The 23273-nt window shown below is 36.6% G+C and overlaps 1 protein-coding gene across 1 annotated transcript in view; it reads right to left on the bottom strand.

Moving 5' to 3' along the window:
* The window catches only part of LOC136826867 (alpha-1-inhibitor 3-like), a 132583-nt gene extending 118919 nt beyond the window's left edge, over positions 1–13664 (bottom strand). The window contains exon 1 of the mRNA XM_067084375.1: positions 13467–13664. Within this exon, the coding sequence (XP_066940476.1) occupies positions 13467–13537 (71 nt within the window). The 5' untranslated portion in view covers positions 13538–13664. The remainder of the gene's footprint in view (positions 1–13466) is intronic.
* Positions 13665–23273: the final 9609 nt, after the last annotated feature.

Below are 23273 nucleotides of genomic sequence, written 5' to 3' on the forward strand. Positions count from 1 at the left end.
AGCTCAAAGAAAAACATAAGATGCATATGATGTTACTGTAAGACAATATGATATATATATATATATATATATATATATATATATATATATATATATATATATATATATATATATATATATATATATATATATATATATGTGTGTGTGTGTGTGTGTGTGTGTGTGTGTGTGTGTGTGTGTATGTGTGTGTGCGTGTGTTTGAGCTCAAGAAGAAACATAAGATACACGTGATTTTACTGTAAAAGAGAATACGTTATACATACATGCATGTATATTTTTATCATTTTAAAGCTGAGGTCTTGCTAGATTAATGGGGTGTGCTAAGGTGATACTCAACTTACCTTAATTACCACAAAAATCTGGACTCTGGCCTTGAGGACAGCTAAAATTATAAACAACAAAATGCGGCTGAAGGCCTACTTCGAGAGGGGAGTGATTAGATAAACACTGGGGTTTAACTTAATTCATTATATTTACAAAGGAAACACATCAGAGGAATGGTGGCGTAATTCTGTTGTATAAGTTGAGCAGAAAATGACTGGGAGTTTGCGGGAGGAAGCACAAGGCATGCCCACTACGAAGGGTGTTGAAAGCGAGGCAGTGGAGGCCACTATGCACACAAGGTGATACGCGGATCCACAGCGAATAACTCCTAATCTGTAATCGAAACACTTATGGTTACTCAACCGAAACTAACTAACACTGTAATGAAGGAATTGAGGAATTGCATAGAAGATGCCTAGACTGACCTTGATTCCAGTGACTCGAGTATCATACGATTATGTTGCACTTCTTGCAAATGCTTTGCAAATTAAACAACACAAAACATAAGAAGCAATACAGGTCTCACTGTAGGTATATTGCACGATGAAAAGAAAGAAATTCGTCGAAGGCGAATAGGGAACGTGGCTGACGAAAAACATTAAATCCTGGTACTTTAACTTTTTTTAGGAGCTGAAGTTCTCTTCTTATGAGGGCCAGCGAGAGGGAGGGCAAGCGAATTAGTTCACAACAAACGTTGCTTTGGATACTGCCAGCCACGTGTTGGAAATAGGCAGTTTAATGGAGCAAGGGACAGACCTCCGTCCACTAGGGCCGCCTGTACAATTCTAAGATCTAGCAACTCTCTCCAAGGCCCTTTATAGCTTCGGGAATTACATTTTTTCTCTTCCTAGATGGAAATGTGGGCAGCGTGGCTGCAATTTAAAGATGGCGGAATGCACGTGTTCAGCCCACCAGCTGACATGCCTTGGGTCCGCACCTGGAATTCAGGAATTTTCGGCAGCACTTGGACATGGACGAGATTAAAGTGGTTTCCCCCCAAAGGCTGTGGTGAGAGAAAGGTTTTAGAGGCGAATTTGCCTACAGTGAATGGTTCTAAATTGAATTAATTAATTGCTTAGTCCTTATTTCATTTGATTTATTGCATGGAAGATGGCGTGTGAGAGGATACTCTTGATAATATATATACATATATATATATATATATATATATATATATATATATATATATATATATATATATATATATATATATATATATATATATATATATGTGTGTGTGTGTGTGTGTGTGCGTGTGTGTGTGTGTGTGTGTGTGCGCGCGCGCGTTTGAGCTCAAGAAAGAATATAAGATTCATACAATTTTACTGTAAGAGAATACGATAGAAAAATAACGGGAAGAAGTTCCAAACGCGTTCACGTTTATTCCGGCATTGTCGGCCACGGATGACACAGCTTTCAGATGGATAAGAAAAGGTGATCATAAGGAGCAAGAACACCAGATACCTACAGTAAATACCAGAGGGTAATAAGGAAAGATGATCCGGGATGATCCGGTCAGCAGCTGAGAAGCCAGGCTCAGCGCTGAGAACTATGAAAAGGGTAACCAAACAATCACTATTACAGCTAAATACTAATTTCTGTCTTTATATTTATTAGAAGATTTTTTTGCATAAAAGCATAAAATCTAAACAGTCCAAGGCTAAAGTTAAAAAAATCTCAGTGTTTGGCCTGACAATAAGATTTACTGACATTCCATTTCAGTGAGCTTTCACACGGAACTATGACCTTGTTTCACTCCACTTAATATGATTTATAAACCTGAGAATGTGTAACATCTACACGAGAATAATCGGTACTTAGTTTTCGTATACCTTATATGTGTATGTATATATATATATATATATATATATATATATATATATATATATATATATATATATATATATATATATATATATATATATATATATATATATATATATATATATATATATATATATATATATATATATATATATATATATATATATATATATATATATATATATATATATATATATATTTTATCCACATAAATATATAATATATATGTGTGTGTGTGTGTGTGTATGTGTATATACACTTGTCACTACAAAGCCTTGAATAGGAGATTCAGATCAAATGAAGATTAGGTGAAGAAGCCCACCTTCAAGAAGAGGGACTTAACTCCTGTTCGCTGAGATTATTCGGCGAGGTGAACCAACGCACTCGGCCTTTGTCTTGACCTCGCCTTAACCAATTGCATCAGAGTTCGCTTCACATCACCTGGATGGATAGCTAGATAGATATCTATGTATATTACAAACGAACTAATGTATAGCTATATTACAGTTGAGCATAATAAAGAAGACATACCAATTTGATGACTGCTTTGAAGTAAAATTATTCTTTGTGATATAATTTTGATTTCGATTTAGTTTTGAAACTGAAGTGTTATACCTTTTTGAGGTATTTTCGAAAATGGAAAACCAGAGAACAGAAATACCAAAAGACGACTTGAAGTTAGTCAAAAGGAAAGGTATCAGTACCTGGAGAATTGCCAAAAATATGCGTAAAACCACAGATTTTTTCGTTTTTCGCATGCCAAACCTCGATAAATTGCCTTTCCAATGATATCTATTTATTACTGTTTGTGCGACGAAAAAATCAGATAGTAAATCTAGAGAGATTTGACGTGTCTGAGGAAATCCGTGGGCTCCTTGCGTGTATGCAAGTGTCTGCAGTATAAAATGTACCATAAATTTATTCCTTGGTAAAAATCTTTGCCAATCATAAAATTATACGCAAGCAAGGAGTTCCTGAAAGTTTTTCGTAGAGCAAATAAAAGAAAATGAATAATTTCATTACAAGATTTCCTACCTCCCGTCTAATGCATACAGTGTCGATGACCTTCACATAACATCATCGCACACAAGACCCTCTCTGAGTCACCAAACCCAGCCAAAGCCAGGTTCACTTTTCCTTCAAGCTTCTCTTTTGTTTGTTTACATTTCTGCACCATTTGAACTTACTACCTCATTTTCCGCCTAAAACACTCACTCCTACCCAAGCAATCCTTGAAATAGCACCAATGTACTGTTTCACCCCTTCCCAAAGTCTTCCTGACCCGACAGGAGTTATCTTCTTTCTTACCCTGCATCATAAGGCCTCCCCTCCTTCGGGAAAGTCATAATACCCCGTACAGTACTGTGCAGCCAAGTGGGTGTTCAACAGTCCATTCCAGAAGAATTCTAATGAACACGAACCTCTCCCAGTCTCGAATAATTCGGATGCGCCTCGCAAATGTTCTTTGTATTCAACGGAGAACTTCATTTATTTTACACGGCAACTTTCCATGCACATATTGTCTCTTGAGACCAGGTTGTTCATCCAGCCTTCTTTCTGAATTCATTTTCCCTCATTGTGGTTACTTTTTATCTTGAAAATACTAGATCAGGTTTATATACTTACAGATTTCCAGTATGCCCCACTTTTTAACTTAATTTTTGTGCGTGTATATGCTACCACATGATATCTCCTGTTCTTCAGTCTTGCTTTAAACAACCTTATTTCTCCTTAATTTAGTCTTAATTCCTGAACACATATAACCACAAACGCGCCCCCGCCGGACTTAGTAACCCCATCCTTGGCTTTTCCACTCTTATATATTATAATCATTTGCTTTTTATCAAGTTAACTTTTCTTAATGTTTCTTTCCCCTCCAACAAATGCTACCATTTATTTCACTTATTTCAACTACATAACAATAAAAAAATCTTCACCTACCACTCTTCCCACCATTACATCCATTAGCTTATAATTTGATTCACTCTGCATTAACAATCAATGAAAAACATATTTCGTATTTCCTTTATTTCCCAAGTAGTTTTTGATATGTGTCTCTGCAAACCCTATATTCACAAAATCCTCCTCCTTTTTGACAGATTTTCACAAGGCTCTCTGTTGCCTATTACTCAAGGTGTTCCAGAACTACCAGTCATATCATTTCTCTTCCTGTTACCTAGCTATGGATCCAAATAAAAGAAATACACAAATATCTTTTTGCTCTCCAAACCCAGCATACTGTGCACAGATTCAAACTATCACATCAAATTTTGGTTTTAATGTCATTTTTTGTATTTATTTGCTGAACGCATACTGCTTAGGAAAATGTTCCCTCCTTCTGCACTCGATTTTATCAGCACATTTGTGTTCTTTTACACATCCTCAAAGTTTTCCTGATAAAAGCTACTCATCACGTGTTCTGCATCTCACTCTCGATCTGTCATCTGTAGTCTTGAGCAACATGCCTTTTTGTCTGTTTTCTTAAAGTGACTTAAATCTATCATCTTACCTGCCGCATGTAAACGTCTTCAAAACCACAAAACATTTTTCCCCAATTGTTTAGCAACACAGTCACCAAGTATAAGAATATAAGTATCATATTTCCCAACATTCTATATGTAAAACTGCATAGAACATTACACTCATGGAAATAAACTCATTTGCAGCATATGGGGAATTTCCCCTAACCACAGAATCCGGAACTCTCTAATGGGGAACCTCTCAGCACTTTTTAACAGCAGCTATGCCCATGTGGTTCTGTGTACTACCACTACAAAAACATCAAGTAATAGATTGGCTGACTAGGCACAAGTTACTAGTCCAAGTTACTGTCTATGTCAGTAAAATGTTCATCATAATGCTAGTCTTCATATCAGCAAAGTTAAAGGACAACAATACTTTTGGTCATTTCTTGGTTGATTGACCATAAAGAACTACTGAACTTCCATGAGGGATGCTCTAAAAGATTATATGGAGCTGGCAACACCCTAGTATGTGAATACTTAGAAGTGGAAGGGTAATAATTTCTGTAAGTGAATAAACATAATGTGCAATAAGGTTTACATATATATATATATATATATATATATATATATATATATATATATATATATATATATATATATATATATATATATATATATATATACATATATATATATATATATATATATATATATATATATATATATATATATATATATATAATATATATTTATATCATATATATATATATATATTAATACAAATGCCCTTTAGTATCCAATTCGCTCTATATAATATATGAATGAAATTTTTATCATAATAATTCGTCGTGATTCGAACCACAAGAACATTAAGCACAAACAGTGACGCCTCAATAGTATCCAATTCGTTAATATATTATTTCCGGAAATAATATATTTTCACATATATGTTACCCTTAGGGAATTTTTAGTTGATAATAAGTTCGTCGTCTTGTGAGCTATATATACGGAAGAACAAGAACACAGGACTACAGTGACGCCTCAATATCCAATTCCACTTCCTCGGGTAACATATATGTTAATATATTATTTCCAGCGACGGACGAGGATCCTCAGGTTATTATCAACTTAAAAATTCCTCGGTGGATATTAAAGGACATTTGTTAATTGTTTGTTTTTCTGATTGTAATGAATCTTGATATATATATATATATATATATATATATATATATATATATATATATATATATATATATATATATATATATTGTTATATATATATATACTGTATATATATATATATATATATATATATATATATATATATATATATATACATAATAATCGTAAAAGAGTTGAAACTGACGAAAATAAGGATTGCTCCTGGAATCTTGAGAAACTGAGTGGAGAGTCAAAAATGGAACATTAGAATACAGGTCTAGGAGGAAGTGTCTTTTTGGATGCAACATTTTGTTTATCTTTTAAATAAAGTCAGAAGTCTAAAAGTATATCAGCGAGCAGACTGAGGCCTAGTGTGCAGTCTCATAACACTATCTTGAACTTTGGAAATTCATGAGTGGTACAACAGTGCGTCCACTCACTATTGGAGGGGTTGGTTGTGGGTAAGGGGTTAATACATGTGTTTAAAAAAAAAGTAAAGAATACCTTGGTTTAACCAGACCACTGAGCTGGTTAACAGCTCTCCTAGGGCTGGCCCGAAGGATTAGACTTATTTTACGTGGCTAAGAACCAATTGGTTACATAGCAACGGGACCTACAGCTTATTGTGGAATCCGAACCACATTATAACGAGAAATGAATTTCTATCACCAGAAATAAATTCTCTAATTCTTCATTGGCTGGCCGGAGACTTGAACTCGGGCCTAACAGAGTGCTAGCCGAGAACTCTACCGACTCGTCCTAACGGGAACTACCTAATATGATTCCAAGCATATGCAGTTGCATAGTTGGTCCCTCTCCTTTTATGCTTCCTGCAGCTTAGTAGATAAACTGCAGGCCTGTTGCTTCAGTGGTTGGCAACTCAAATCCTCAAGGAAGCGGTCTCTGTTAGGATCTACTTTCAGGCAATACTGCCGGCTCATAATGTGTCATTATCTTAGTCCCTTGTTGTAAGATTGTTAAAATATATCCACTCATTTGTTACAGGTGCAGGGTGCCTCCTATGATTTCAAGCAAATACAGCTGCATATCTGGTTCAGAGTGAATAAGGCATTGGGTTACTGTTCCAGTGGTTGGCAATTGAACTCCACAAGGAGGAATTTATTGTTAGCATTTCAGTAGCAAAAACCTGACAAGGAGACTGTTAGTGTTGACTACAGAGATGCTAAATAGACCCTCAGTTGCTTGTGATAGACTGCTAGTTCAGTGCGATGTGAATTTGAGTTCCAGTAGTTCTTCTCTAAGAATCCTGCCTCCAGTGCCAATGCAGATGGTTACTGAAGACCATTTTTGTATGCCCAAGTCTCCAAGCCTAAAGGAAACAACTACTAAAGGGCCTCTTGTTTAACAAACATGCTACTGTTACTTCTGCCAGCTCTACCTCTTACATCTTGTTAGCTATCCTACAGAGTTCCATTCTACCTGCTTACAAGGACTAACATGTCATCAAGGACGAAAGGACAACTATTAACATGCTTATTGTTTATTGAGTGTCTAGGTAATACTTTGAGCTGAAGATATATCTCTTCTCGGCAGGTAAGAAATGTGCAGGAAAACTCATAGCAGTAACTCACAGCAAAACAGACCCTTTTCTTATGCAGTTTACTTGCTTCATGGATGGAATATAGGGGCTAGCCACAATGCAGGCTGGGTTAAACTGTGTTCATGTAGGTCTCAAGTCCATCATCGTGTCTTAAGGGTTCCTGAACTGTAGCAACAACAAAGCAATAGAACCATCTATGTGCTAAGGAACCTCAGGCTATGTTGAAGGGCAGATGCACGTCCATAATCATGGGGTGAACAGTCCTCCTTTCCTTGGGCTAGTTTTGACGCCACAGTTACCAAACAGTCAGGAATGAAGTTTAATCTTTACCAGTAGCATGGTTTTAGGTTCATTTCCCAGCTAAACTAGCAAGTTAAGGGGATAATCATATTAAAAGGTTGGCTTTCAATTCCGTTCTTCAGGTATAAACCAGTACACTCGTTCCAATTGTTGGTTTCTTGAAAGAATACAGTCCATCTTAGTAACAGAGTTAGGACAATATTTGTATTATGATCCTTAGACATCACTCTCCCTCTTGTGCAAACGGGAACTCCTCTAACAAACAGCCCAAGGATTTTTTTTATGTGAATACAGCGTAGGGCTTTTCGGAGGATTGGTTCTTGAAGGACGAAACAATTACTCAGTAGGGTGATAGTTGCCTGTGGGCAGCGCAACTAGAGGAAGAGACAGCAACTAAAAAGTCTGTCTTTGACCAAAGCTCAGAAATCTTACTCAGGAGGGCATACCCTTGTGAGAGGGTGCGAAATAATGAGCAGGAAGACAAGTACTGCTGGTTTATTGATGAAGTGGCCCGCTTCTAAAGCGGCGTGCGGACATCTGCGTATACGCAGAGACCACGAGTACAAAAATTTACAAGTGACCTTAGGTCAAACTATTTCTCTACACAAAACAGGACAGGTACATATAGAAAACATGATGATTAACAACAGCTGGTTGGACATAAAAATACTCTGTCACATATACGTGATACAAGGGCAAATGAACAGGTAATAAATATACAAATCACAATAATGATAATAAGACTGTGTATGTGTGACCTCAGGTCGGCTGTGAAGCCACCGCAGAAAATGGGATGTTCATCACAGAGAACCCGTTGAGCGGGGACTTTACACCCTTTTAGAAATGTTTGAAAGTTTCTATACATTGCAGAAAATAATAATTGTAAAGGAACTGTTGACGCGTCCCAGAAATACGAGAGGCACTCTCATAACTGGTAAAACAATAAATGAAGTACGGAAATAACTGGCGAGCCGTCGCATACTTACGAACATAAAAACCCGGGAAAATACGATAAGAGTAAAGTAAAACGGAACTAAAAAAAAAAGCTACATAACTGACGTTATCAAAACAGATATCAATGAAATTAGAAATCTAGTTTAATGAATTTTGCACTCTATGATTACATGAGATCATAGCTTTTAATGTGGAAGATTCTTATGACACTCTTTCATAATTAGACATTAGCTAGGTTTATGATAAAAAAGGCCATAATTTATTCATACGAGACGTTTCGCACATGTACTATGTGCATCTTCAATCTGCACATATAACAAATTTCGTTAAAATTTACAAAAAACTATTTAAAAAGATAAAGTTAAGAGGAAAAAAAATTTATTTACAAAAATTAAAATTAATATAACTTGAAATGCATACAGTAAAAAGAAACCAGTGCTCAACAAACCACTCAAAGGAGAAGGAGAAGAACGAATGACCAAGACCTGACCCCACCCTACGACTTTATCACTGGTTAATAGGGGTATTAATAGGGCGTTAACTCATATTGGGGAGTGTTTAGGGATATATTAATGTGTATAGTGTAAAGTAATTGCGGTATCTTGACCGCTTGTGTGTGTTAAAACATGCGAAGATACATGCGAGAGTGTGTTCTTCTTTTTCTCTCTCTCTCTCTCTCTCTCTCTCTCTCTCTCTCTCTCTGTTGTTGGTGAGAGGATTCACACGCAGTTGAGCGGAGGTGTATGTAAGTGTTATAATTTTTTTTATTATTGTTATTTCAATGTCAAATTGGACTTTTCATTACACTGCAACTAATTTTTTGGGGCAGTGGCTGTAGTGATGGCATCGCCTGAGTGACGTGTCAGTGACGTCATTAGTTCGTGCGGAGCGTCTTCCCTTCTCTGCCATGCCTGTATGCAGCGCACTTGCATTGTGGGCGTGTCTTATATATCTTTTGTTTTTTATATAGCAATCGGCAGTTTGCATTGGCATTTAGGGTTTAATAAAAGGGAATATTTTATTGTTGTATCATTTCTGGGGACTTTGATAATTGGGTAGGAATTTATTTGACATTTGTTGAATTACTGTGTGCAAATATTTCTTATGCAAGTGTGTATACATTTCTTAGTGTTTTTTAACTGTTTTTTTTTATTTTTATACGCGCGTGTATGTAAAGTGGGTGTGGTTGCTATAAGCTTATTCAGCAATCTAGTGCCCTGGTGACAGGAGAGGCGAGCTTGCCACCTTGGGGTTTGCGCTAAGCGTTTTTTTTTTTTTTGTAGGCTTCAGCAGGCTTTGGACTAGGTGACAGAGGGAGTGAAGTGTTGCTCTGAGGGGGACGAATTCTTTCTCTCTCTCTCTCTCTCTCTCTCTCTCTCTCTCTCTCTCTCTCTCTCTCTCTCTCTCTCTCACTCTCTCTCGTGCGTGTGCGCGCGCGTGTCTGTCTGCCCGAGACCCATTTTCAATACGTGAGAGTGGAAGTGAAAGTTCCTCTTGTGGATTTTTCGAGGGGATCTTGTGATCGGCAGACATTGTCTAAAGACCGATCAGTTGTAGAGGAAAACTTGATGGGTGTTTCTTGGGATATAGGACTTTTGGGAGAACCCTCAGGGTCAAAGCCAGTCGTAATGGGTGCCTCTATTAATCTGATGAATTATGAGTTGTTCAGGTCGATGTTTCCCGATCGCTCTTTGAAACCTCCTAGGGAAAGTGTATGCAACTTTCAAGCAAATAGGTTACAGATTTTGGGATACGTAGATGTTGATTTTTCTCTCGGCGGTAGATCTTTGAGAGAACCATTTTTGGTTATACAATGGGGTGCTTTGGGAAATACTTTGTTACTGGGTCATTCAGCATGTCGGAGACGAAAGATATCAGTTCATACAGGAGTATGTGGTATAACTGTGGGAGTGCCTGGGGTGTTTGTGCCGTATGAGGGGACAGATGTGGGTGTGGGGGATGATGATGGATCGGGTGTACATTAAATCTTTGGACAACAGGAGAGCTATGTGATGACCTGTCAGTGGCTCTTGCGGCAGGTGCATTTGTGCTGACATTGGAATTTGCTCAGTCGGTGGCAGAGAACTATTTGGTCATGGTCCCAGCACATGGAAACAGCATGTTAGAGTGTTGAACCAATGCACCGGAAGTGCCCAGATTCCGGTGGGGTATGTGCGTGTGTGTGTTCGATCTCTTATGAGATATTTATGAGAGGAACAGTGACTCTCACGGGGGAGACTGCCTTGACCTTGAGTGGCTCATGTGTGTGTTTAGCCTGGTGTAGTGTTTAAAGATCGCCACTATGAAGGTAGCCTATTATTTATAGCCATAGAACATAAGTAAAATCAGCCAGTGACATTTGTACCTTTTTCAGACTTTAGAGGGAAAACTCCCGGTTTGGAAGCAGTGAAACTGAACGATGTCTACATAGTGAATTTGCCCATTTGTGCATTTTTTATTTCTGTCTTGAATATGCACATTCATTCCAGGTTTTAATATAATGAAATATTTCTTCCAACAGGAATCGAACATCGTCCTGGGTGGAGGAATATTTGGAAGTGGTGTTTTTATTCTTACATACGATATGACTTTTACTGTGGTCTTTACGACTTTATTACTTTGCTTGATGACCAGGGTGTTCTTCACTAGTATTGCTCGGCATAGAATAATGACTATGCTTGTTGGTGAAACACTATTTCCTCTAGTTATGTTTTACATTGACAGGGGGTGTGGATCACACCATTTCATGACTGTAGCTTTTGCTGAATCACTTTCGTTAAATTTGTCAATAAAGTCTAGTTTTGTATATCAGTGTCTCATTTCAGTAGGCCGTTGTGTAAAGGTAGGTTTAGCGAGAGTCCTTTGATGTAGGAGAAGGGATCTGCTGACCCAAGGAAGAGCCACGGCTACCACAGACATCTCAAGAAAAGTGAGATGCTTGATTCTGTTTTTAGAACACATACATCAATAAAAGATGACCCTTCCGAACATACATTTATAATGTGCGTGTGTGGGTAATTGTAATAACCTCAATGATCTCTTAAATTCCCGAATGCTTCACACTTTCTGGATACGTTTGTCACTTCAAAGCCTGAGATCCAGACTCCCAGGCTATGGATTGACAAGCGTATCCAGAAGTGTGAAAAATTCGAAAAGTTAAGAGGGCATTGTGGTTATTACAATTACATAAGTATCTGGTGAAAAGTTACCAGTAGATTCTATGAAATATATATATAAATATATATATATATATATATATATATATATATATATATATATATGTGTGTGTGTGTGTGTGTGTGTGTGTATTTTATATATACATACATCCATACATATACACAAACACATGCACACACACACACACACACACACACACACATACACATACATATATATATATATATATATATATATATATATATATATATATATATATATATAATCACTTGAACACGTGATTCATTCATCACACATTATCACAGGTGAAAAAAGATGAGTTTCTCACCAGTTTCGAATTTATTTCCAAGGCATTGACGAAGGAATGATACACAGTGTTTGAAACCACAATATATATACTACTGAGACAGTACTGAGCCGTTTGAGACTACGAATCCACACCTAACAGGTCAGAGGGAGGGGCGAAAAAACTCATCAGCACTACTACCACCTCCGTGCTATTTCTACAAATGTGATAATCCTCTTTCCAAACCTCTCTACTGCTTTCCTTAAAATGTAAACATTCTACAAATTTCATATTTTTCCACCTGTGGTAATGTGATATATATATATATATATATATATATATATATATATATATATATATATATATATATATATATATGTGTGTGTGTGTGTGTGTGTGTGTGTGTGTGTGTGTGTGTGTGTGTGTGTGTGAGATTTATCAATTCACTGCCTTTTTATGAAATAGCTTTGAACAGACAAAGGCATTTAATTAGCTTAGAATCTTGGGACGCAATTGTTTGCATACCTTTGCTTTCTCGCTCTTCGTAAGCATTCATGTTATTTAACAAGAAGCTTCCAGCATCTGGTTGATGGAAAAGAAAGGTTACCACTTGTCGATTAGCGTCCATTTTGGGTACTGCTCTTGTAATTCTCAGTGATATAATTTTTGAATTGTATTTCAGTTCCCACTTTATATGTTAGACAAACTGAAAGAAGCATTCAAACGGGGGAAAAATATAATTGATGTTGACAGTCAACTTTGATGCTTCGAATAACCAAATTTGTTAGAGGAAAATCATGGGCACCTTGAAAAGTAGTGATGTTTTCAATAATTTGTGCATAGGTGAGAATTAAATGTTTCCATAATTGATATGGATAAGTGAAAGAAAGATATGGGTTCTTAATACTTTCACAGCTCCCTCCTACTAATTAATATCTATTTACGACAATCCTGAAATACACAGTTTCCATAGTGACAATGTCCTTCTCTAAATTGTTTAATCTATAACATGTAGGTACAGTACAATTCTACAACGGAAAATATTTAGCGTAACTGTTTATCTCTATGGCTAGAATCAGTTATTTATGTGACATCACATCAGAGCACTGAGCGAAGTCGGATTTGAAGACCCATCCTCCCCTTACCACCGCCGTGGGACGATGTTCATCTTTCCAGTCATTTCAACACCGCCAAAAGAATCGCTTCTAACAGGTCAGGAAAAGAGAACATTTAAGAAAGTGATGGGAGAATGGATTCTCAAGTCACCTGAATTACTTCATATGATCCACTTACGATGGAAATGCTTGGAAATGTTTGGAACGTTTCCTTAAGAGACAAAGCACTCGGAAAATGACTCGTACATTGTTCAGACTAGGACAAGATGATCAAGGTGAACAGTCGTCCTCTATCTTACCCATGAGTTATCTGCAGGCAGAGGTAACACGCTGTCAAGAACAGAAGAGGGGCAGAGTGTCGCCTGGCCATGGCAACAGACACAACAAAACAATAGAAGCTATGATCGCGAGAACGCGAACGCGACTGTCATGGAAACGCTAGTCACTGTCAGAGAGCATTCTCGAGTAGCCCCGCCTAGTCGGACAGCGCCTACCAATAAAAGAAGAAGCATTTCCAGTATAGCCCGAGGATCCCGAGGCGGTAACAGAGGAGAGAGAGAGAGAGAGAGAGAGAGAGAGAGAGAGAGAGAGAGAGAGAGAGAGAGAGGGTGGTCAAAGCCTCCTCTCGTCAGACTCTCAGCACAAAGAGGAGGGAAATGTGGGGCCGGTGTGAGAGGTGATGTCATGTTTCATTGGAATGTACTGTATGCTCGCGCTGAAGGACACAGACTAACGAAGGTCTTTCTTAGAAAATAATCGCAGCAGAAGCCTCAGGATGTTCAGCTCTCATAATTCATAAGTACACATCCCTTGCAAGAGAATAACCACACTAAATAACATACCTGGCTGGTGTCAAGGTCAGTTCAGGAAACCAGTTTACTTGAAGAATGACTGCCCTTCTAAGCCTTATTCCTCTCGGTGGTGTAATGCTCTGCGCTAACACTTTTCATCTTTTCTCTCTGCAGAGCTTTACAGTTTCTCAAATGTACAAACACGTTCACGTTCCGATAATTATGATCTTCATCGGTATATCATAACTTTTAATTAGTACAAAAAAGACCTCAATGGACTCGTATCGGTATCTTGGCGTCCTCTCTCTCTCTCTCTCTCTCTCTCTCTCTCTCTCTCTCTCTCTCTCTCTCTAGTTGATCTGTCAGTTCTTTCATAGATTCTCGAATGAATTAACTCCTACAGCGAGTTCTTATTTTTCTAATTCACTTAAACACACCGACAGATATCATGCTTCTGCAAAGTCACAAAGTCTCATATATATACTGTATAATGTATATATATATATATATATATATATATATATATATATATATATATATATATATATATATATATATATATATATATATATATATATATGCCCAGTGTGTGTGAGTGTGGTGTATTCACAAATACTAAGCCACCAGTATCTTTAATATCGGATTCAATGGGAATGAAATTATAACTGATAGATCAGGAGTCTACCCATGTTCTGGTTTAGAAACAATGATAAACAGTGGCTTTGACTAACCAGCTATCAGAGGGTGGGCCAAAGTTATTCCTCAAATTTAGTAAATCGATATTAAAATAAATTGTGGCTCAATATTTGTGAATATAAAAACACGCGCGTGTAAAAGTGACAAAATTCATATGTACGCACACATATATATATATAAATGCGCGCGCGTGTGTGTGTATATATATATATATATATATATATATATATATATATATATATATATATATATATATATGTATATATATACAGTATATGTATATATATATATATATATATATATATATATATATATATATATATATATATACTATATAAATATGCGTGCGTGCATCTGTATTTGTGTGTAACTGATACGTTTTGTTACTAATTCATACATGAGTTCTTTATACCCTTAAATATTAAGCCGAGGTGAATGCGCTGATCATATATGATATATAGAAAATAATTTCCATGTGAAGGGTAGCGCCGCCAGGGCAGCTGCAGCGTGGTGCACAGAGGGCATTACTGAAGGGTTTTTGCAGCGCACCTTTTGCCCCGGCTGCACAAACTTTTTACATTTTACTTCACCTCCATTCCCACCCCTTTTCTTCCATCTTGCTTTCCAACCTCCTTAACTATTACTTTTAGTGCAATTGTGGGTTTTCCTCTAGTTCCACCTTTAGATCCTCGTACTTCGTTTCTTTTATTTTAATATCTCTCTTTACCCTGCTGTCCAACCACTCCAACGCCCTCTGTTCTGTGTCTTAAGCGCTGAATGGCCGAAAGTGGTCCCGTTCATGTCCCGACCACCTAAATTTCCTGAAAATCAAAATGGAAAATCGTATGGATGTGAGTCATTTCGAGGTACAATAAATTCGAAATTGAGGCTGTTTGTGTCATACCATTCGATTATACACACACACACACACATTCACGCATTTACATATATATATATATATTTATATATATATATATATATATATATATATATATATATATATATATATATATATATATATATATATATATATATACAGTATACAGTATACACACACACACACATATATATATATATATATATATATATATACAGTATATATATATATATATATATATATATATATATATATATATATATATATATATATATATCTTATATTTCCACAATGGTCCCGTGGATGAAGTATATAAAGATCCTCACGTGAAAATAACAGGAGATACCAAGACGGTCAACCTTTATTCCAAATTCATCTTCAGAGTACCAGGGTCGTCATTTAGGGAGGACTGGGGGGGCAACTGCCCCAAGACTCAAGATTGCCCCCCCAAGCCTCAAATTGCCCCCTCCACCAAGCCCCAAGTAACAGCAGCTGGTTTCCATTATTCCTATCGAAATTCAAATGTCGTCACATTAAGTTATATCTGTCTATCTATTTATCTATTTTATGTGCTTCAAAAAAGCACATAAAATAGCTCAAAATAAAAAAACCCTCAGGTAATTAGGCTCGCTACGCTCGCCAAACCGCCTTGGGCCCCGCCACCCCATCAAAAATCTGAAATGACGCCCCTGCAGAGTACTGAACAGTTTCAAGAAAACGACCTTGACAAGAAAGCAATATGGGGTCACAGATAACAATAAAACACGTTAACAAACTACTTAAGCTACTTAAGTGTATAAAAAAAGCATTCTTCAAAACAAAAGCATACTTAGGGCAAATGTGCAGTTACTACAACTCATAACACAAAATTATCTGTTTGTAAAATGTCTAACAGTTTGTTTTACTTTTGCATCATTTAGAATAAAGCTTTTCAACAATTCATCGGTCTTAAAAAGACCATCGCTCTAGTTCATGTTGCTAAAAGAATGAATGAGGCTTCCTTCAACTAACAATCTGTCATGCTTTGACCAACTTTTAAAAACTACTCTAGCTGAATTCCAGTGCACAGGGTGTTCAAAGTCTCTTAATTGACAAAAGATGGCACTGGAGCTATTTAATAGCAACGTGCAGTATATCTATGCTGTGGGACTCTCTTGCTCAGTTCCTTTCCACATTGTCCAGTATGAGGTAAATTAATTACAAGTTGAGCAGTTAATTTTGTACATCCCTCCTGTTGACATTACTGGTTTATTACAAAACAATGAATTCCTGATAGACGAATTATTACTGATGTGAGGTTCAAGAAAGGTCAGAAGTGAGACTGATTCCTTATTGTTCACGAAAGGTACTTACAATGTGGAAAGCGGACGGAAAGTTAGCCGGCGACCTGCACCCCGCCCCCGCTGCGTCCGTACAGAATTGTGTTTGTTGAAAGACATAAAATGACATATACAGAGCATTAAAGAACACGCATAAGGCAGATATATATATCGGGAATAGGCCGTAGAATGATACATATAATGAGATACATAAAGAATCTGAAACAATTATAAATGACAAATACGGCATGATTAATGTACAAATGTAGAGCGACACACAGGGAACGGAGAGGCGGATTGACGCCCTATTTATTTTCAGACATTTCAGGCTATGTATATCAAAACTAAAATATTTTGTGTCAAAAATACGTGATCTTTCATAACTCTAAAATATTTCTTGGCACTTTGAAGGTAACTATCAATAAAACTCAACGGGTAACATAATTCCCCTGCAGTTTCATAGATATTCTGAATTTCCTCTACTAAAAATTTAGTCACAAACTCTGCATGGTCGTAAAAACATACCAGAGAAGAAGCCTGGTTGTTTTACCTTGGGGTGATGGCTGAAAAAATTGCGAATAAGTGCATTCACTGCTGCTGGTTTGCTATATAATTTGAATTTAAAACCGTTGTCAGTACTCATTACGACTGCGTCGAGAAGTGGAGGGTTTTATTTTGTTCTATGTATTTCAAATTTGAATTTTATGGAAGGAACAAGGTCATTCAAAAGTTTTAAAAACTCCAAGGCCATAGGCATATTATGTCGTCGACGTATCTGTACCATTTCAAAGGAAACGTAATGATATTAGGTAGGTATCTGATTTCATAGAATGCCAAATATATATTTGAGAGTTACAATAAAGAGTTTCCCATTGCCAAACCAACCAAGTAAAATATTGTGCCGAAGTTTCTTCGGCGCAATCGATTTTTCTGTACAGCATATACTGTATGAAACTTTCACCCACGGTCCGGTGGTGACCTCAGCCACGGCCCATGATACTCAGCCACTGTCCGGTGGTGGCCTTGGTTGTTGGTATCTATAGCGGTGTCAGAAGTACGTTTATGGCTAACTTTAACCTTAAATAAAATAAAAAATACTGAGGCTAGAGGGCTGCAATTTGGTATGTTTGATGATTGAAGGGTTGATGATCAACATACCAATTTGCAGCACTCTAGCCTCAGTAGTTTTTAAGATCTGAGGGCGGACAGAAAAAGTGCGGACTGACAGACAAAGCCACCTCAGTAGTTTTCTTTTACAGAAAACTAAAATGTTTCTATAAAAACAGCCATTAAAAGTAATTATCAACTATGCACAACTCAATGATAACATGATGGGAAAGAGGAATGTCTATATCATTAATTTTTTCTTGTAGAAACTGTAGCAAATCATCAATGGACACTCTGGTAAACAGTGAATTAACATAAAAAAATAATTAACCTGTAATTTGTATCTTTCCCTTTCAGCTTTGTGATAAGGTCTTCCGTATTTTTGATGTCTGCCTCTGATACGTTTCCTACAAGCAGATTTAACAGAGAGCCTAACCATTTTGAGAAATGATAAGAGGTTGAGCCTATCGAACTGATAATGGTCCTGACTGGTTGATCTTCTTTATCGTCACGTAAGAGACTGAGCACCCTGTGGACTGGAATTCAGCTAGAGTAGTTTTTAAAAGTTGGTCAAAACATGACAGATTGTTAGTTGAAGGAAGCCTCGTTCATTCTTTTAGCAACATGAACTAGAGCGATGGTCTTTTTAAGACGGATAAATTGTTGAAAAGCTTTATTCTAAATAATGCAAAAGCAAAACAAGTTGTTAGACATTTCACAAACAGATAATTTTGTATTATGATTTGTAGTAACCGCACATTTGCCCTAAGTACGCTTTTGTTTTGAAGAATGCTTTTTTTTACACTTAGTAGCTTAAGTAGTTTGTTAACGTGTTTTATTGTTATCTGTGACCCCATATTGCTTTCTTGTCTAGGTCGTTTCTTGAAACTGTTCAGTACTCTGAAGATGACTTTGGAATAAAGGTTGACCATCTTGGTATCTCCTGTTATTTTCACGTGAGGATCTTATATATATATATATATATATATATATATATATATATATATATATATATATATATATATATATATATATATATATATATATATATATATATATCATATATATATATATACATATATATATATATATGTGTATATGTATATATATCAAATCATACACACACACATATGAATCAGAGACAGGAGACAGGGAGACGCACGTGCAAGCACAAGAGCAAGGGCTCATGCTTTCATAAAGTTAGCTTGATTAAAACAGCAACAACGTGGGGGATAAATAGATAAATAAGTAGCCTGGTGAATTGAATTAGATTATGATGAGTAGATAACAGAGCTTAAACTGACCCACAATACCTACAAGTAAACCTTGAACCAAGAAAGAAATATTAAGAACCATAATTATGCAAAACATTTATGGGATGATTAGAAGGTACTCTGAAGTTTTCCCAGAATTTAGCTCTGTCAAGTTCCAAGAACCGGCTTACTGTATCTTCTTACCTTAAAAGAACTGCACTTTTTTTTATGTGATACAGCTTTATTCAAAGCCATTAGATTGGCTAGGTTATGAAGCTCTCTATCAGTATTCTAAGCATAGAAGTAAAACTAAATCCAACACAATGCCTTTGAAGAAACATATTAAGAAACATTTCTACTTCCACGATTTCCTGGTTCCTGGTACGTGGGCGTTCTCTCCACAGACAGATGCAGGCACACTGCACTGCTAGAGCTAGGTGCAGAGCCATATAATTTATAAAGGACTTTTTAGTTTTATTTCACACTGATTTCCATTGCTATTCAATGTTTCTTTCACTTATAAGATTTTCATTTTAATGTGTCCTTTAATAATCACTTTATCTTTACCTAATGTGAATTTTGTTTCATTCCAAAAAAGCTGTATTCAGAATAATTCCCTGTGACCATGCAAATCTCTCTTATAACCTTACTGTCTCAAGCTCTTGTCCAACTATCACCTGAAAATGACAGATTTATAACTTTACTTAATTTTTTTATTACTGAAAATTAATTACTGTTACATTATATTCTTAAAATTAACCGGTTACCACATTATTTTTTTTACTTCTCTTTTGTTTTTTTAATGATACTGTTGTCCTTTGCAGTTCTGCAGAGAACGCAAACGCTGTCCCGGTATTTTTAACTGAAGTTCGCCTTCAATTTGCTGCAAGTTCTTTAAACGTACTGATTCTTTTTGAAACCTTCTATGAACTTCAGATTCTTCATTTCTTTTCTTTCTTCTAAGGCCTTTTCAATCTCGTCAATAATCGTGTTTCATTATTTTCTTTTTTTAGTGTTATTTGTCAAATCTCATTTTTTTCAAGTTCTGCGAAGCTGAGTGCGCTCTTCGTGTGATTCTTCTTCTTGCAAATTACGGTATTTTTTCTCAGGGCAGATCTTACTATACTCGTACACCTGGTGAAGTTTCACACTGTTATGGTGAGAGAGTTGAACCTAAGGTTTTCAAATTGATGGAGCACTGACTCTAGACTTTAATTCATTTGAAGTGTAATGTAACATAAGGCTGCCAATCTTTGCTTATACTGACATGAATTTGAAAGTTTCCAGCGAAGAATGCCTAGATTGCATGATGCCTCCACTTATAGCCTTGTTGAACATGCGAGGCTTTGCAGTCACATGGATACCGAGTGGAAGTTATGTGCGTGAGGGTCAGCAGATCTGCTCATTTGTCCAAACTGCTCATTTCCAGAATGTTTTCCCCGAAACGCTTCATTTTATTTTCAAAGTGAGCTTTGTCATAATTGGAATTAGAATATAAAATTTAGGCCAAAGGCCAAGTGCTAGGACCTACAAGGTTATTCTTCTTCGTATAACGTGCTTTTCCCATTTTTTATATGGAGTAAGCACGATGCCTTCTTTTTTGAAGGACTTTGAGGTTATTCAGAGTTGAAAATAATGTTGAAACAATTATTAGGAGAGGGTGGAAGGTAAGATGGAATGAAAGGGGTTCCATCTACGGTCCAAAGGGACGCTGCAAAGAACCTTAAGTAATGCCTACAGTGCACCGCGTGAGGTGCACTGTCGGCACTATGCCCCCTACGGAGGCTTTGTCATAATTTACGAAGGGAAGTTAAATAATATTTAATACTTTTGTTGTAGCCAATGAGCTTGATGTGACCTTCCAGTTCGTCTCAATCTCTTCACCTACCTGGAAGTCACTGACGATTGCTTCTTTTTTATTATCTACACAATATTGCTTACACTTACAAGTTTCACCTTGAACACCTACAAATTCTATGAGCCGGTGCTCAGTCTCTCTGGAGCGGGAGAAAAGAATACCGAAACCGTCCTGGGATGTGAGCTCAGAGGTAACTGGCACTTAGTGGTTAAGTGCCACGTGAAAGAGCAGCAGACATGTACTTGCTAAGCTGCATTGTTTCTGCCCTAGGTCTCTAAATGCCAACCCGTCCCCAAGCCCTCGAATTATAGCAGACCTCTTCTAATGATTTGCCCTGAAAGATTTATTCGATCTGTCCCGACAGTTAGCGGGAAAGAGCACTCGCAGAAGTTCATCAAGTCTCAGACTCCAGCGGACTTCATTCAAACTCGGAAATTTTGCTTCCTCAGAGAATGTTTTTGTATCATTTCATCTCGCAGTGTATCAGAAGACCATTAAACATCTCTTTCACTTGAGGAGCTAGGGTTTGCCTGCTTAAGGTAAGAAAATAAACATTTCAACTTTCCAACTTATTGTCCACGTAAAAACATATTTCTTTGCGGCCTGATACTTTGTGGTCTATGAAAGGACTGTGATAAATCTCATTTTAGATTAGAGTCTACATACTAGGATATGCTTGGTAGATAATATTTTATTGTAAATCTTGACCAGAAATTTGTCACACTCACGTCAGATTTGACCACAGACATTACTAGGTTTTCTTTGCTTTCTTTAATCTATTAATTTTTGATCCTATTTTTTTATTTCTTGTTTTATTTATTTTATTTTAAACTCTCTCTCTTATCTTTTATGCTCTCTCTTCTCTTTTGTTTTGTTTCTCTGTCTCTCTCTCTCTCTCTCTCTCTCTTTTGTCTATGCCCCTGACATCTGTATATTACTATTCTTTCTTTTTCCTTATCTTTCTTTGAATTTTCATCCTTGGCCAAAATGTTGTATTGAACATCAGCAGTCACAAGTCAACAGTATTCGTCATAAAAATAATCTTTATTACTCCTTAGGGTCATGTAGGCTTACTAGTACAGATCCAAAAACAATCAAGTGCCAAAAATTTGGTTTTAACAAGTGATTATTTTTACTAAATAAATCAGGTAAATCAGGATTAAAATGATTCGAAAGCCTTCATTCATTCTTTTTATTCTTTCTTGTGTTAATCAAAATTTGCTCCAAGTTCTTCCTATAAATACGTGTGTATTGGAATGAACAGTTGTCATAAAAACCACAGCCAGCTGAAGAACAACCGTCCCGGTGTGAAAACAACCAAATGAGACTACTTCCACACCTGTGGCGAACTCGAATGATGCAAAGAAAGTGTGATGAAGTGCACAGGATGAAGTGCAGAATCCTGTTTCTTCCTGTGTGGCTGAAACTTCCCTGATCTGACGGGCATTTCAGTATGGTGGGTCCTAGTTCTTAGGTTTCAAAGGCTCTTTTTTTTTTAATCTTCCATTGTAACCATTTGCTTTACTTGTGCATATCAGCTATTGGTGTCTGTTGCCTTTTGGCAATCGGCTGCCTCGGGATTCCCAGAAGTTTGCATATGTTTACATACGAATTCCTTTGTCGAATTCATACAATATTACGATGCTATTTGTCAACTTTTCTAATATCTTGTTCTTTTATGCCATCTTAGAAGGTGCACTTTAAACTTTCTAATCAAGGTTGATTTCTTCAAGTCACTGAAAGAGTTAACAGTTTCAAAGGTGTTCCCTCTTTCTAATTTCATTTCATTCATTTGAGTGATTCCTACAAATGTTCCACTTCACTTTTTCTTATTGTTTCTATTTTTTTTTTTTGTTGATATAACTCGGTAGTAAAGTCTACATGTGTCTAACAATGGAGACTTAACAACCCTATATTCATTTTAATCTTCTATAAAGAAACTGAGAATGGCTCTTATTCTTTACCTCGAACAGCAAGGAACAAATTAGGAATTAATAATTTTCAGGCTAACAATATTCCCTATGTCACTTTTACAAAGCGTCAAGCAGACAAGTGTGGACTAGTTTGCAAACAGAAACTGTTTGGCATAATTCCTCTTTTTTGGTTATTTCTCGACTTCTTCCTCCAACCTTTCTACTCGTTCTTGCTTTTTCATTTCTAGCTCCTGGATTTCTGACTGATTGTCTCTTTCTCATTTTTTCGGTA

Source organism: Macrobrachium rosenbergii, chromosome 41 (genome assembly GCF_040412425.1).
Source record: "Macrobrachium rosenbergii isolate ZJJX-2024 chromosome 41, ASM4041242v1, whole genome shotgun sequence".
Classification (NCBI taxonomy): Eukaryota; Metazoa; Arthropoda; class Malacostraca; order Decapoda; family Palaemonidae; genus Macrobrachium; species Macrobrachium rosenbergii.